The sequence below is a fragment of the Microplitis mediator genome, chromosome 6, assembly GCF_029852145.1.
Source record: "Microplitis mediator isolate UGA2020A chromosome 6, iyMicMedi2.1, whole genome shotgun sequence".
Taxonomy (NCBI): Eukaryota; Metazoa; Arthropoda; class Insecta; order Hymenoptera; family Braconidae; genus Microplitis; species Microplitis mediator.
In genome coordinates this window covers 16,047,873-16,066,002 of record NC_079974.1, presented here as the reverse complement: position 1 = coordinate 16,066,002, position 18,130 = coordinate 16,047,873, and the positions used below count along the sequence as shown (strand labels likewise).

General features: G+C 30.0%; 1 protein-coding gene across 1 annotated transcript in view; it reads left to right on the top strand.

Moving 5' to 3' along the window:
* The window catches only part of LOC130670335 (zinc finger protein 324A-like), a 28,375-nt gene extending 11,949 nt beyond the window's left edge, over positions 1-16,426 (top strand). Inside the window, exons 4-5 of the mRNA XM_057473705.1 lie at positions 259-535; positions 15,227-16,426. Coding sequence (XP_057329688.1) covers positions 259-535; positions 15,227-15,498 — 549 coding nt within the window. The 3' untranslated portion in view covers positions 15,499-16,426. The remainder of the gene's footprint in view (positions 1-258; positions 536-15,226) is intronic.
* The last annotated feature ends 1,704 nt before the right edge of the window (positions 16,427-18,130 follow it).

The following is an 18,130-nucleotide window of genomic DNA, read 5'->3' as shown; positions in this document are numbered from 1 at the left end:
TTATTGAAAAACATTTAATTTTTTTTTTCACCAAATTAAAAAAAAATATCCCGGTCTCCATTCTAAATTTGGGTTCACCATAAAAAAATCCTAAACAAAAAATTTCTCCGGTCACAAAATTGTAACCAATTCAGTGATTTTTTATTGACTGGAATTTATTAAATGGTCACCTTAAATTTGTTCATTCCTGATTGACTTTGATAATAAAAATCCTAAAATTTAGAAATGAATAAATAAATTATCTTTTCATTTTTAAAGGTACACGCAAGGAGATCGCACAACGGTAAACGTCCATTTGCGTGTGAATTGTGTAATAAAACGTTTGGCCACGAGATAAGTTTAACTCAACACCGTGCAGTACATTCTGCTGAAAAAGTGTTTGAATGTAAACAATGTGGCAAGTCATTCAAAAGGTCAAGTACACTGAGTACACATCTGCTTATTCATTCAGACACTCGGCCGTATCCTTGTCAATTTTGTGGCAAACGATTTCACCAGAAGAGTGACATGAAAAAGCACACCTACATTCACACAGGTACGTCTGTTAAATACTTTTGATTTTCATTATTTATTTATTTTTCTTTTTCCTTTGGTTATATATAAATTATATATAAACCACAGCATCACATCAGGTATGAGAATAAGTTTCTCAATGTTTTGGATTCTGTTAAAATTTATCTAAATTACCGGGGATGTGCTGTGTAATCTAAATAATTTATAACTGTCTGGATAGACTGTCTGGCTATTTTACGGTAGTAGTATATATTGTCGAGAATTCATCTCTTTTAACTTGTATCTGGATTTTCTACCAGTCCGGTTTTCCCATTTACACATGTGGCGCAAGGGTGTGTGGTAATAAACGTAATGCTCTTTTCCAAAGCTTTACCATACACCATATAACACTATATATATATACATATATAAAATATCAAACCATCCCCATTAGTCTCATACGCCCTGCTTTTGTATACTAACTGTCCCGTGTATCTTTCATGATTCTCTACTATTCCGGTGACTCTTTTCACTTTATATTAGCACAGTGGGTACGTAATTCTGTAATATCAATTTTCGAATAGATTTAAATAAAATAAATTATTCGTGGGAATATAAATTAATTTTTATAAATATTTATTTATAATAGATATTAATGTCTGAAGACTTTGATGAAAAGTGACTTGTTTTGTATCGATAAATGTGGATTAAAATAAGTGGTAACACTTGACACTTTGGTGTCACTGTAGGAGTGGGAAGTAAAATGGTTGAGGGTGAATAAGGAGTTGGTGTAGTAGGTGTACAAGGCTGCTGGGCGATGAAGGAATGGTAGAGAATAAAGAGGATAAGAAAAAAAAAGTTGAGAGGCGTGGATGAGGGTGAATCTTTCTTTCTCGGTGTAGTATCAAGGATCTCGGACTTTTCTGTCACCATGGTAACACTCCTGATGTCTTATCAAATTATCACCTTGTCCTCTCTGCTGTAGATATATACTCGTGGTACTTGCTTGGCTCTTTGCAAAAAGCTGAACCAGCCCTTTGGACGCAAGCCGTCACTGTGTACGAGTGTACTTTTTGTTATGACCCTTCGACGCTTTAGTAGAGTGGAAAAAAGAAACTGGACAAAGCAAAACTGTATGGTCAATTGGATGGATGTTAACTACCTTGGGGACTGAAACTATTCGCGACATCTAGGTTAAATGAGGGATTTCTTTTAATTAAATTTATAGGAATCAATTCTTTGAAATAAATTTTTGTTTAACCCTTAAGGGTAACGTCAACCGATTTTCAAATCAATTTAATTCGCGGGCAGAGGCTGGAAACCTAAAATAGAGTGTCTTTAGCGTTTTCTAAAACCTTAACAGAGGGTTAAAAATTTCGTATTTTCACAAATTCTAATTCGTCATGATGAAAATTGTTTTACCCATAAATAAACTGATGTAGATCTACATCACTATGCATTAAAAAAAAGCCTGTTCTCGATGCACAGGTGACACGTTTTTTTTTTTTTTTAAGGCAAAGGCGCATGATATTCAGCCATTAGAACATTATGTAGGCTGCATCCTACTGCATGAATTCAAGGGTTGATTTGATTGTTTCTTATACTTGCATTGATTTAAAATTTTTTAATTTAAATAATGAAACAACACATGGGTCGTATTTGAAATAAATAATAGGTTTTATAAATGATAAGTGCGTAAAATCTCATCTAAGGTATGGGAGTGATAACGTGGCGTGATGGGAAAGCGTACGTGATGCGTGTGTCGAGGCCGAATGATTGTCCCGAGCGACTCGAAGCTCTAATGATAATCAAACTGAGCAGTATGGCTCTTTATACATTTATATATCTATATATGTTGGGTCGCATATCTCTATCTTTATCAGACTGGTGTTAACTCAACCCTCTAGCCACTAGTGGTAGTGTGCTCGGGCCATGTGCAGCGAGGGTGCGGCATCGCAAGATTCCCAAGGGACCAGAACGGCGTGTGGCGTTACGTAAAATCATTATTAGCTTGCTAGACTATAGGTATTGTTCATTGGTGACACTGACTACGTATCAAGGAAAAGAGTAAATTAAATAGACAAAGATGCATTATAGATTCATATATATATATATATATGTATTGCTATATTTGGAGTTTAAGTGAATGAGACAAAATACATATACATATACACGGTGATATATATGTATATTGAATGAATAAATAAACCTGACGAAATAACGACAATGGAATGAGTGCTCGGCAAATATTGTTCAGCCGCTGGTATTTCGCGGCAATTAGTTTTCATCGCATTTTCGGGTACTCTTTGTGGTTAAAATCCTTCACTATATTTTCTCATTGCTATGTATGTAGTATTTTTTTTTTTTTTTTTATTGAGCACTCGGACATGATAAATAATAACAGAGAATTTTTTTTTTTTTACGACTATTTTGATAAAATGAATAATTTTAAATTACACTGAAAAAAATAATCGCTAGCTGCTAGCGATTTTTTTCGTTAGCAGCTAGCGATTTTTAATCGTTAGCTGCAAGCGATTATTTCGCTAGCGGCTAGCGATTTTTTCTTTAGCAGCTAGCGATTTTTAATCGTTAGCTGCAAGCGATTATTTCGCTAGCGGCTAGCGATTTTTTCTTTAGCAGCTAGCGATTAAAAATCGCTTGCTGCAAGCGATTATTTCGCTAGCTGCTAGCGATTTTTTCGCTAGCAGGTAGCGATTAAAAATCGCTTGCTGGAAGCGATTTTTTCGCTAGCTGGAAGCGATTTTTTCTTTAGCAGGGAGCGATTAAAAATCGCTTGCTGGAAGCGATTTTTTCGCTAGCGGGTAGCGATTAAAAATCGCTTGCTGGAAGCGATTTTTTCTTTAGCAGGGAGCGATTAAAAATACTATTTTTATCAGTTAAATAAATTTATAAATATACATATTCATATATAAATATATATTTATATATTCATATATATATATATATATATATATATATATATATATATATATATATATATATAAATATATATATATATATATATATATATTTATATATATATATTATATATATATATATATATATATATATATATATATATATATATATATATATATACATATATTCATATATATATATATATTTTAATGATAAAAACAGTATTTTTAATCGCTCCCTGCTAAAGAAAAAATCGCTTCCAGCAAGCGATTTTTAATCGCTACCCGCTAGCGAAAAAATCGCTTCCAGCAAGCGATTTTTAATCGCTCCCTGCTAAAGAAAAAATCGCTTCCAGCTAGCGAAAAAATCGCTTCCAGCAAGCGATTTTTAATCGCTACCTGCTAGCGAAAAAATCGCTAGCAGCTAGCGAAATAATCGCTTGCAGCAAGCGATTTTTAATCGCTAGCTGCTAAAGAAAAAATCGCTAGCCGCTAGCGAAATAATCGCTTGCAGCTAACGATTAAAAATCGCTAGCTGCTAAAGAAAAAATCGCTAGCCGCTAGCGAAATAATCGCTTGCAGCTAACGATTAAAAATCGCTAGCTGCTAGCGAAAAAAATCGCTAGCAGCTAGCGATTATTTTTTTCAGTGTATGATTGAATAGTCAATAATAAATTAATAATTAATTTATTGTATGTAAATAAAAAATATGACCAAAATTAAAAAAGTTTACACGCAGAGAAATTTTTAGTAAAAATTACTCAAAAAGTTTGATACTGAGGAGATATGTAGTAAATATAGAAATTTTTCCCATGCGCATTGTAAAATATACTACTGGATAGCATGTAAATGAAGTGAAATTTCTACTAACAACATATAATAGTAAAAATTTAGTTACTGATTAGATGTCCTAACAGAGTACCAAACTTGATGGGTGTAAGGTAAGAGACCTAGTACCCGATCACTGATGTATTTGCATATCTATATTCAGTAAAATTTAGTAAATATAGATATACAAATACATGGAGTGATCGGGTACTAGTTCCTTGATCGGGCACTAGTTCCCTGATCAGATACTAGGTTTCTTGCCTTAGTTATTTGAAAAAAGTTTAATATTAAAATTTAAAAATAAATTTTTTTAATTGGTGGTCAATCAGAATTTTTCGTTGAGATAATTTAGAATTTGAATTTAACCAAAGTATAATAATAATAATAATGATAAAATATTTACAAAGAATACAAAGTTATGTATACAGTAAGTTATCTGATGTTTAACTTGTAAAAGTGCGATCATATTTATCCATGTGTTAAAAGACCAAAGACTTTGAGTACATTTATACCAACTGGTGACGAAACAACAAGTGCGTGCATCAACTTTCATTTCACAGAAGCTCTAACCCCTGATAAGTAAACACGCGAATGTAATCTCTGGCCCTACTGTCGTGGTCTCAAATAAACACCACTTACCAATCACTTTGCGTTATATTATTTTAGATGCTTACAATTTTTTTCAATTAATAGTTTTTTTTTCTGAACCAAACAATCTTTGTTACTTTGTTCATCTTTAAATGAAAAAAAAAAAAAGCAAATTTCAATAATTTTATTAAAAATAAATTTTAAAATATATTAATAATTAGTATAAGATAAAAGAGGATTACAAACCGATACTCATGTAAATTTAAAGTTTACTTGGCTATTTTGTTCACCCCTCAAGTTGTCAAACGTGAAGTACACTTTAACAAAATCGACCCCAATGTTTTCACAATAAACACAACCTGCTCGATCGTCAGTCGAGTAGAATTGAGTAAAGTGAAGTGAACATATTTCACACTCTACTATTTTTCTTTTATAACTTGACACAAGTTAATTAACATCCTTCATATTTTTTGACTAAAAGAATTTTTGTTTATTTTTTAAATATTAAAATAGATATATAGGGGGTGGGAGGGGAAAAAAACGGGGTACTTAAGGAAATACTAAATTTTTGGTGATTCAAATACGTTAAATGTTTTTTTTTAATGACATTCAAAGTGAATAGAAAAAATTTTCAGCTGCCGTGAAAAAAAATTTTCAATTTTTGCGGGCAAAATGAGCTACCCTCCAAAAAGGTGAAAAAAAAATTTCTGGAAATTAAATAAATTTACTTCTAAATAATTCACATAAAGAAAAATTACATTTTACATAATTATTAGATGCGAAGAAGGAAAAAAAAAGTTTTTAGTAGTTTTTATCATAAAACAATAGTCATTAAAATTTTTCGACTGACACTTTCAATTTTAAAAAAAAAATGTAGTTTAACCGCCTACTTTAAATTGTTAATTTTTTATTTATTATTAACTTCAAAGTAAAAGATTCAAGTTAGTTTTAATTCCAAAGAAGACATTTTTAAAAAAGCAATTATATATTGTTTAAAGTAAAAGATTAAAAATTTACTAAAAGTTAATTAAATTAAAAAAATTGTAAATATTTTAAATTTGATTATTGAAATACATCTGAAATAATTTGACACTGGGAGTTCTTTTGTTGTAAATTGATATGAAAAAAAATCAAATTGATTTTGGTCTATTTTTTTACAAAAACAAAATTTTTCGAAAACAGTAAAAAAAAAAAAATTCAAAATAATGCTCAATTATATTTACAAAAGTGATTTTGAAATATTTAAAAAACAAACTTTTTTAAAAAATTTTGGGGTACCTCGTTTGCCCCCCTTCCCTCTATATATTGTCTTTTTTATTATCAAAATAATTTTTTTTTTAGTTTTGATACATGTCAGATAAATAATTCACGTATAAACACAAGTGCATGAAAGTGGTTGCATTATAACTTGAAGAGAGTGAGAGTGCAAAGGTCACTTTTGCTCCCTAGCCTATACTATTAGAGGTTTACGTCTGACTACATCGGCTTTTCGAGACTATCCTCACTCTATTCATGTACTGTATGATTGACTCACTAACACCACAACATCACTTTAAGCCGTTTAAAACTTTTTGACAGGGTTATAATAATTTGTACTAGAAGTTTAAAATCATCATTTATCTTACAAGTCATCTTTATAATTTCAATTCTTATTATTTTATTATTAAAAAAAAAATAGCGTGATTTTTTTTCGTTATTTTCATTTCTTCTTAACTGCCAAATCAGTATTAAGTATCAATACGCAAAAGTTTTTCAAAATGTGAGGCAAAATGGACCTCCTACAAAAATATCCAAATTAAAAAAAAATTGTATTTTATTAATTGATCATATAAGAGAAGGCTGCGTACTTGAAAATATTTTCCTTTTAAATATAATTGAGTTATAAATGAATTAACTACTTTTAATTAATAATATAAATGTATTTAAGTATACTTGATACTATGTTCTGATCCTTGGTTTAATTTTGTACTAATAATCGTATAATTTATGTTTCATAAATATAAATTTGTGTTGAAACTATAAGACAAATGATTAAGTGAAACATTAGACGAGAGATGAATGTAGGAACGTAGTGGCGGTACCTACTCAAGAACTAATAGATCGGATTTGTCACGATTCCTAATGTGATCGACGGCGTAATAATTTAATAGCCATCAATTCACCACAAATGGCAGGGAGAGGATTACTACTAGTCTCCCTGCGGTATACCAGAGAGCACTAAGGAGCTAACCGACTTAAGTTTCTGGTATCACGTTTCTATTGCTTTCCTTCTTCTATCTTGCTTACCAACTTGGTTCCTTGTTTCCTTTATTCCTTGGTGTCTACATTCAAGATTCAGCAATTGTATTCTAAAACTCTCAGCTGTTAACAGTTAACAGTTTAGTTAGCGATTTGCTTTAGTAACCATTCTATTAAGTTAAAATAAAATAAAACAATGGATTAGGAATCCAGATTTAGAGTTGTTAATTGAAAAAAATTCTAGTATGGGTTTACCTCGTGTGTCGTTGAACACTCGTGTTATACGTTGCACTGTGCAAAGAGGGTGGTGTTGTACATGGATTGTATGTACACTGAGTTCCTGGTTCTATGTCCCATGGCAACACTTTATCTCGTGCCCTATTCATGTACCACGTTTCGTTCGGAATTAGTCACTACAACGCGCTACTGTACAGTATTGCTAGTAACCTATAGTTATACGTTCGTTGCTTTTCACTTCCGATGAATTTACTGGTATCCTATGTAAATACCCCAGGGATTACTTGTCATCGATCTATATCAGCATATATACTGCTAGATGTTTTTAAATAATTCCTATACCGTATTAGTACTATGCGTATACATCTGATTGTATGAAAATTATTATTTTTTTACTTTATTGTATTTTATTTTTAAGTTCACTGTAACAAATTGCGAGTGAATTAGGGGTGATTACGGATTTTATTTGAACCCACATTTATTCCGATTCATAGTTTCAATACTAAAGTAAACTCCGTTTCGGAGTGAATTTCACTCCGAAGAGATTAAACCAATAAAGAGTCATCTGCTTTATATTCACTCCGAGTTTAATCCACGTTCACTAATAAATTTTTTGACAGTGCATTAAATAAAATTTATTTTTATTGAATAAATATATTTACTTTTTAATTTTTGTAAGTAAATAAATCGATTATTATTAAATACTGACTGATGTTATTGGATATGAAAAATTATTTCTATCAATTTATTAGTCAACGAGTAACAATGCGGGTTGAAAAAAAAATTCGCGCACCCGAAATTACCCCGTTAAAAATTAGAGTTAGCGAACGGAAGTATAAATGATAACATTGAAAGAGTATTTAATCCTTTTTTTTTATTCGTGAGTGAAAAAATAATTGTGTTTCGATATAAAAAAATGATTTAATTAAAATTGTAATTAAAAAAACTATCAAATATAAAAATGTCTGATGAGATAAATAATCACTGTGAAATAAAAAAAAAAGAAACAACTTTTGAGCCCCATGTGTATCCAATCGGATTGAATGATATCCGACCTGGTAATCCCGGCTGGAAGCTTTCTATACTCTAGTGTAAAGAGAAAAGATGAAGGAAAATCCAAGCTGTCCTCGATATGAAATATGAGATGTGGTTTTCTCCAGGATTCGCTCGCGTCTTTTTTTTTTTTTACGCTATATCCTTTTTTTCTTCTGCTAACGCCTGCTGTGAGTTGGGTTCACTTTTTCTCGTTCATTTTACACCATACCAAAGCTTGACGTCCTCTGTCTCAATAATATTCTCTCTCTTCTCCTTTATTTTATCCTCATATCTGTAAAAGAGAGCCAGAGCTAGAGCTAGAGCTTGAGCTATAAAGCTTTATCTCTCTGTCAGACTTCTCCGGCTCGCGCATTCGACCTCACCTCTCGCGGGGATTTGGATTGGAGGGCAGACACGAAGCCCCGAGAGTAGGAACGTGGTCGATGGAGACGAGAGGAAATCAATGCCTTTGCCAGGCTCCTCCGCCAACGTAGACCCGGCCCCACCTCGAAGGACCTGTACTACTTGCTTTCTCCGATCTATACTACTTTTTCTACTAGTCAACTAATGTCGGATTTTTTTTTTTTACTTTTCTTTTTACATTCTTTATCGTTTTGTCTATGAATTTTTTTTCACAAGAATTTTTATTCTCTAGAAAATTCTTTTTTTAATTTTTCAAAGTTTAATCTCTTAATTTATTGCTCTGAGTTTGTAAAAATTTCTATTTTAGACTATTAAAATATTTTTTTTAATAAAATCAACTTTTTTCTCAATTAACGGATTAAATGCTTCTAATTATTAACAAATAATAAATTAGAGCGTAACAAAAAGATTACGAAAAATAAAATTTTGAATAATTATTTTAGTAAAAACTTTCTATTGATTAAATATATAATAAATTAGATATTATAATAGAGTTGATAATGAACTGTAAGAATAAATGATACATCCCTCGGTTGATGTTTGGAAATTGATGATGGAGCAAAGATCCCGAGTATAACAAAGCGCCAGCAATTGGTTTACGAGAACACGGGTTAATAATCTTCGAATTAATTTACCCTGAAATCACGTCGGCTTCATCTAAAATCATCTAAGATATTCATCTCAGCTGTCACAAACTTTTCAAAATAAAATTTAAGACATTTTACCCTCTAATAATTAAACCCTATTATTATCCTTTTATTTACTTTTTTTATTTTTTAATTATATCTTTTAAAAAGTTATTACCAAGACACTAAATAAAATAATGGAAAAAGTTTAAGGAGTTTTGCCACTTGAAAAGTAATAAAAGTTTTCTTACACTAAAAGCAAAAGACTCTGAGGACATACAAAGGGTAAAAGAGGGAAGAGGAATGGTTGAGTTGGAGTAGACGATCCCTAAGATTTCTCGGAGTTTAATATAGTTTTAGGGGCGGCAATAGCGGTCGCTGCTCCGGGCATGTAATGGCGTCTTAAGTCTCCGTGGTTCTCAAACATTTCAGTCCGTAAAATTAAAATTATTTGATTTCTTCTTTCGAAGTATTTCACTTTTTATTTTATTTTCTAAATATTTTTAATTTATTTAAATAATTATCAAATAAATTATTTTAAAAAAATAAATAAATAACTACCAATAAATAAAATAGATTTTAGTAATTTACTTAACACACAGTAAAAAATTTTGTGTGAAAATCAATGTAAATCAAGGGTTCGGAGTAATTCATACACGTTATATATTTTATTTTAACGTACTAATGAGGAAATAATCAATTAGTGTCACTAAAAACTTATTATACGTAAGGTAAAAGCCCCTAAACCCGACCAGTACCACTATAGCCGCTCACTTTAACTAATTAAGGCGTTTTTAAAAAATTATCGTTGATACATAATTATTTGAGAATCTAAATATATAAGAATATGACGTATCAAAGTATTTCATAACTTATTATAAATTTAAATTAAGTGACTGTTTTGAAAATCGCGCTCAACCGGCCATTTTTCACTTTAACGTTCGTGAGATTAAATTTCGGTTAGGTTAAATTCTTTAATAATTGTTATAATTATATGTTATTCTATATAAAGTCCTCCCAGAGAGGAAATCTTTGTCAGTTTTTACCCCCACTATTAGAAAACAATTCTAATCTCACGCCGTTACTACACATAACATTACGAACCGAAAATTTCCGACGGCAACTCACTTTCTAGGAGGACTTTATACTTTAAGTATGTGAAAATTGAATAAAGTAGTATATTTTATAAATAATTCTCCAAATCAACTCTCTTAAATTTGAAATAGCGAAAATAGTGACTATTCACTGTTTACTACATGGAGAGAAATGTCAAGTAAATATGCCTATGGAAGAATAGTAATAATTACATTATTCTATAGTTTGAATAAGCAGTTACATAAGAGCGGCGTGACACAAACTATAGAGTAATGTAATTATTACCGTGCTGCATAGGCATATTTACTTGACATTTCTCTCCGTGTAGTGAAAAGTATGTCACTAATTCAAATAGCAGTATACTTTTCACTGACAATAAGTGACTATTCACTGCCAAATAGTGATTTTCACTAATTTTCACTGATTAGTTTTTAGAGAGATTATACTTATCATAGTTCAATTGATACTGTCTTTGAGCGAGTATAGGGCCATGTGTTGATCGAATAATGGTAGATCACAACTTTGAGTGAGCGACTATTACACTTAACGACCTTCTTTAAAAAATTAATAACAATTAATTATCAACATGACTTTTAAAATTAAAAATTTTTTCTAATATTTAAAACTACAAAAAATAACTATAAAAAAAAAAGTTTTTTTATTTCATTTACCAATTTATATTAAATGGTTTAATCTGAATCCAGTGAAAAGTGAACGGGTAATGGGACTTCTTTCTTATACTGAATAATTTTTTCATCATTAACAGTAATATAATTATTTCATTGATTATTGAAATAACTTTATCTTCCGACTTATGATTCTTTATAAATAAATAATATATGTATACCGCATAATAAACACATATGCGGCTAATATTTATGATAAAAGTTGATTTATATATTTCTAAATATTTATTAGGTCGTTTAAAAAAAAAAAAAAAAAATTTTTTTTTCTCGGACCCAGGTTCAAAAGTTTCTTTTAGATACCAAAACAGGCCTCTAAAAATATGAGCCCTTAATATTAATATTAAGGTAAGGTGCTAAGCTCATAAAAATAATAGTTTTCTAACTGATTTTGAGAAGCTAACTTAAAATGAAAATAACTAGAAAACAATGCAGAATTTGAATAAACTTTATTGAAAATAATTTGTAGGAAATGAATTTGTCTACGAAAAAGGTCCCATGACATTTTTTGATGAGTCTGATAGTTTTGCTGGAAAAGTAAAAAGATCTCAAAATTTACTATAGATTTGACTTCCAGCTCCAATAACTTTCGAGCAGATGGATTTATCCAAAAATGATAAGAGATTTTTGTTGTAGAGCGTTCAATTCTCTACAAAAATATTTGACGGAAATTGCAGAGTAATTTATGGTTCATTAGTTACAAAAATCAGAAAAAAAAATTTTTTTTTCTGTGTTAATCTTGTGGGAAATTGAAAAATGCGATGCGGACAACCTTAATATTAATACATAATATTAAGAGCTCATATTTTCAGAGGCCTATTTTGGCATCTAAAAGAAACTTTTGTGCCTAGTTCCAAGAAATAATAAATTTTTTTGTTTTTTTTGGAACGCCCTAATGTTTATATATCACCGAAATTTAAGTTTATTGTTTTAGTTGCATGGAAAAAATAATTCGGATCTACCGGATTTTGACTTTTTCAAATTTTTGGGGAAATAATTATTACGAGTTAAACTTCTTTGTCTGACATTCTAAATTTTCTTAAATATTAAAAAATTTCCATATGTTTTTTTTAGAAAAATAAATGTTGTATACATGTAAATATATACCGTTGGCGAGACGATGAATCACGAACTAAAGCTAGAGAGAATAAAGAAGAAAAGGTAGAAAATAAAGAAAGTAGTGTGTGCAGTATAAGTTTCTTGCAGAGATAAAGACGGGATAGAGGTAACCTCGGTGCGAGCTTCGGACGGTTCTTGATTTTTACGAGCTCGTAAATTCCTGGGAGTCTTCGCTCTCTTCTTTTACTTGTCTTGGCTTACCTCTATTTTTATGGTTTTTTTTTACTTCTTTCCTTCTTCCTTCATTGTTATTATTTTATTTTAAAATATTTCTTAGCTCTCAAAATTGTAAAAATTGTTTTATATTTTAAACAGGTAATTTGCGCATGCGCATGCCCTCACATTCTCCACTAGGATTTTTTATTTATCAAAAATATTTTTTCTATCCACGATATCGCAGTATAACTATTACAGGATGTTGAAATAAACGTGATAGAAAATAAAACGTATGGATAAAATCGATTGGTAATAGTAGGTGGGCTTGCATCGACGAGATTGTAGGTTCGATTAACTAGTTGTTTATGGCGGCGCGTTGTGATGTCGATTTTAGGCGTTATATACGTACGTTGTTGTTACACGTTTGACAATAGAACGTTCGAAAGCGTTTAAATAAAATAAAATAAAAAAGTAAAATAGATAAAATAAAAATAAAAGAAAATTAAAAAGGATAAAAAATACGAGTAAAAAGTCCATTAACTCCAAAGCTTTGAGTTTTTCTTCCTTTTCATTTGAATTTCCTCTTTGTTCATCACTCGTATAATAAACTCGTGCTTTCATTGTCTATCTCTTTTCGTGAACTCGCCCCAGGTACATTCGTTGTCGCTATGGTAACAGGGGGTTAGAGCCGCCCCCGGCCACCAATCAGAGCTCTCGTGGCCGAGATGAGAGAAACGAGCGGCGAACGTTCTACCCTTTTCAACCTACCCTCTTCTCCCCTTTCCATTCTCTTTCTCTCTCTTGCTCTCTTTTTCTCTATTCACTATTTCACTCAATGCCACTGCTGGCTGCACTTTCGCCCACGAATTTCACCCACTGAATGTTACTAGGCTGAGAGAAATAACCTTGTGTATAAGAGAATGAGTATAAGAGAGAAAGCAAACTCGTTGCCGGGCTGGCTGTGATTCTCGCTTGGGAGGAAATCTTGACCGGGCGTGCCCCGCATCCCCGATACTACCAACCCCTTGTGCTTTACTGTTTTTTCTTTTACTTCATCTTTATCTTTATACATTTTATTTTTATATTTTTTGTTCTTTTTCCTCTTCTTCTTCTCTTCTTTTTCTTCTTCTTCTTATTCTTCTTTCATTTTATATATAAGATCTTAAAGAATATATATCTTAGCGTGTTACTTCAACTGGGATTCAACACAAGTGCCAGCTATCTTACTCTATATAACCCTCTATAACTATTCCCAAGCGAGAAGTTTCTGCAATTGACATCTCGGAAATCTCGATATTCGATACCGATATTTTCAAATCACTTTGATTGATACGTTAGTTTTTTTCTTCAATTTCAATATGATTTATTATTTAAAAATTTACTATTGATTGTCTCATGATTCTTCATATATTTTTAGTTTACTTCAAATAAATTCTAAGATAAATTCCAAGATTAAATTCACTTTTTTTCCACACTGACAACTTTATATTGACTTATTTTAAAAGTGACATCTATTCATATTAATACCCAAAAATACTGAAAAAAATTAATACTCCGTTTATTTGAATCGTCAATACCCAGAACATTTTATTTCATATTTATGTAATCGTTATCGATTACATCGATTATTAGTTGAAAAAAGAACAATTAAATATTAATAACATGAATGGTCAACTTTACCTAAAAATTATTTAAATTTATAAATTTTGAATTAGCGGAAATTAAAAAGTCAGCAGTGTCTGATCGAAATTAGATTTTTCTACTTACACGAACTAAGAATCGTTTTTTTTTTTTTTCGTTAAATATACTTTTAAATATCAATAATCTTGTTTATTGAAATAAAACAAGAATAAATTATTAAAATAAATTACAGTAAAAATAAAATAGGGAAGCTGGGGCACGACGGACACTTTGTAACCTCTTAGGAAACACACGCGGAAAAAAGAGCAGTTGAAAAATTACAGTTTCGTATAGCAGTAAAGCGCACCGAGTCTGAAACTGTAAAAATTACATTTTTTATCCAAAAATAACAAATATTACAGTTTCAAACTCGATATTGTCGATCTAAACTGTAAAATTTGCTGCTTGAAATTGTATTAATTATATTACTATAACAAATTTCTAAAATTACAGTTTAAGCTTTAATGTTTAAAGATTTTTGCCCGGAAGACCTATTTTTACTGTAAAAACTGTAATTTTTCAACTGCTCTTTTTTCCGTGTAAATTTTATGAAAATTTGATGAAAAAAATTTTTTTTTTCTTTTCTAAATTTGATGAAGTTCCACATTGTAAAAAATTGGGAGTAAATTTGGAGTGATTACAAATTTTATATCAATCCAAATTCACTCCGTTACTCGGAGTTCCGGTGTTTAAAAACAAAATCAACCTGCATACGGAGTAAATAGGGAGTTTGATTTTTTAGCTGAGTGATTTCGAAGTGATCTAGATTTTATTTGAATCTGCATTCAGTCCGATTCGGACTTTTGATATTAGAATAAACTACTTTTAGGAGTAAATTTCACTCTGAACCGGATCTTTAACACTAAATTAAACTCCCCTTCGGAGTGAATTTCACTTCAAGGGGATCAAATAAATAAACAGTCATCCGCTCCGCTGATTTTTTACAGTGCACTGAGTCACAGCCTTCCCTATCTATGACTTTTTTATGAATTTAAAAACTTTGTGGTTCAAAAATTAAAGTGAAAATTAAATTATCATTTGTATTTTTTCATACCCATTATTAATTAATAAAATTATAATAATATTGTTTTTTTTTATTTAATTACAGGAGAAAAGCCTCACAAATGTCAAGTATGCGGCAAAGCATTTTCTCAAAGCAGCAATCTGATAACTCATTCAAGAAAGCATACAGGTTACAAACCATTTGCTTGTGAGCTTTGCAATCGCGCATTTCAACGTAAAGTAGATCTCAGAAGACATCGGGAAACACAGCACGCCGAATTAGGCACATCTAACATGCCAACAGTTTCACACCGAGTCTCAATAGTCAATATCACTCAGAACAATATCGTTACGTCAAATTCATCGATGAGTCAGTAAATTTATATATGATATAATTAAATAGATAATTATCACTGTATTATAAATCATTGCAATTAGTAAATAAAAGAATAATATTAATAATAAATATAAATATAAATATAATAAACAAATTAAATGTCATTAAATTTTTAAATTTTATTGACAAGTGATCTTTTTAAAAATTATAGAAATAGTGTGAAACTTTATGCTTTTTCCGATAACCAAAGACTAATTATATACTCCGAACTTTCTTATCTTATTAATTATGATAAACAAAAGAGAAAGTATAAGAGATAAAAAAATTATATTTAAATTTAAGTATCAATATTAATTAATTAATTTTTAAAAATTAATATTTAAGTCAAAAATTTATGTAATTCAATTTTATTTTCTCATTTTATAAATTGAGATCATTCTCGTACTGTAAAATATAACATACTTATAAAATAACATTTAAAAAATATAAAATGTACTAGTGAAAGTGACGTCAGAAGATAAAGGTGTAAATATTTGATATATATCTTATAAATTCATTTAGTTCTATATATGTATAAATATAATAATAATAATAATAATAATGACATATTCTGTACGCGGCATTAATGATTATTAAATATATTAAAACTATAATTAATAAAATGCAAATATATATGTATAAATAACAAATATAAATAATTATAAATATTAAAAATATAAATAGTTAATATTAAAAAAGTATTGCGAGATAAATAGAAAAATTCCTTCCAGCTTTAAATTTATCTTTCCGCACCTAATGAATTATCTCGCCTACTACATTTAAAAATTAAAAAAAAAAGTAAAAATCTTATTATTGTTTTATTATTGATGATTATATAATTATTGTAATGATTATTATCTTCTTCGCTATTAATTATTAATTAATACATTTATTATTGTCATCATTGATTATTATCATTATTATTAACAAAAATAAAAGCTGTTAAAATTTGTAAACATTATTTGTTTTAATATTCATACATATTATTAGACAATAATATATATATGTGAATATATATAGCGTTATTTTACCTCAGCAATTTTTTTTAACTTCTTTACCCTCCCCCCAAGCCTCTACATCTATTTATTTTTTCCTCCACTCACGAGCTTTGAGGTAATTTTTATGCACATAAATTTTCCAGCTCTGTATTAAAGCTTGAGAATTTGCATAGAGAAATATATTCCATAAATTTTCATGAAGCTTTTTTTCATAATGCGAATTAAATTCGTGAAAGAAGGTAGAAAATTTTTTCATACATTCTATTTAATATTTAAACTTGCATTTAAACTTCGAATATATATTTTATATTTAATTTTTTTATACTATTTTTATTCAATCATTGTTTAATAATTTTTTTAGTGATATATTATCATACATATGAGGTGACAATATTCTAAAAGTAAATTACTTGAATTTAAAAATTAAAAAAAATAATAAATAAGTAAATAAATTAATAAGACAAGAGGAAAAAAAAATTAAAAGGGAAAAAAACGAAATGAGAAAGGGAATAAATGACGATGGCAGTAGTTACTAGTTAGGCAAACTGCCCCATCGTTAACGATCCAATATGTTTTCGCTCCCTAGTATGTAGAGACGGCAGTGGAAAAGCTTGACGATGAGACGATCTTAGGCTACAGGCTAGCAAAGCAATGTTATATACACCCCTTATATAGATTTAACTCGCCCTTTTCACTTTGTACAAAGTACATTTAACGTCGAATGATATTTTTAGTCTCATTTTCTCAAGTAGTTTGAGATTTTCCAGTTTACTCGCTCATATGTGTCTTAGTCTCAGAGGAGAGGAAAGGAGACAAGTATTTGATACATAACGCTTGCGTTAGAGGGAGTATACACTCAGATGAGATAAAGTAGTACAAATAGAGTTTGTCGAGTTGAAGAAGAAGAGGATTAGATGGGAAAAGTTTTATCTTTACTTGAGAGAAGGAGTTTGAGATAACTCGACTGGTTAGGTAGATGGCGTGGCAAGTTGTACCACGACACACAATGACCCACGCGCGCTACCAACAGGGCAGATTGGACAGTTATTGCATTCTGGGTAAGATTAATTGAGCTGAGAGTATGCTATATACCAGAAAAGCCAAGTAGATCATGTTTTTCTCTCTCACTTGCCCTCTATACCCTAAATTGTCTGTATATATGTCTGTCTTTGTCTGCTTGTGGTAGTACGTACTTACTACTATAACCCAGTAGAGTTAACCCACTGCTATCTCCGGATGTTTTCGAAGCTATGCAGTTGGTTAGGGAACCAAGACACGACATAGTAGACTGAAACGACTGATGATTAACTACTTCGTACGGGGGGAATCAATCCAAACCCTCTACTTATAATCATCACTTGGCATTGATAGTAATTGAGATGAGAGTTATTAAATAACTTTGGTTAAAGTGATTAAGTTTTATTATTTTTACTCAATATACTTGGATTTTATTAGTTTGTTTTATTGTTTTAGATATTTATTATATTTCATTAGCAACTTGTACACAAGTATGATTTTATTTTTTTATAATTATTCTTTTTATTATTTTCAATTTGTTTTGTAACCCAGTCAATAACTACTGTTAAAATTTTTTTCAAGAAATTCAATAAAGAAAAAGTTTATTTAATTGTTGAGA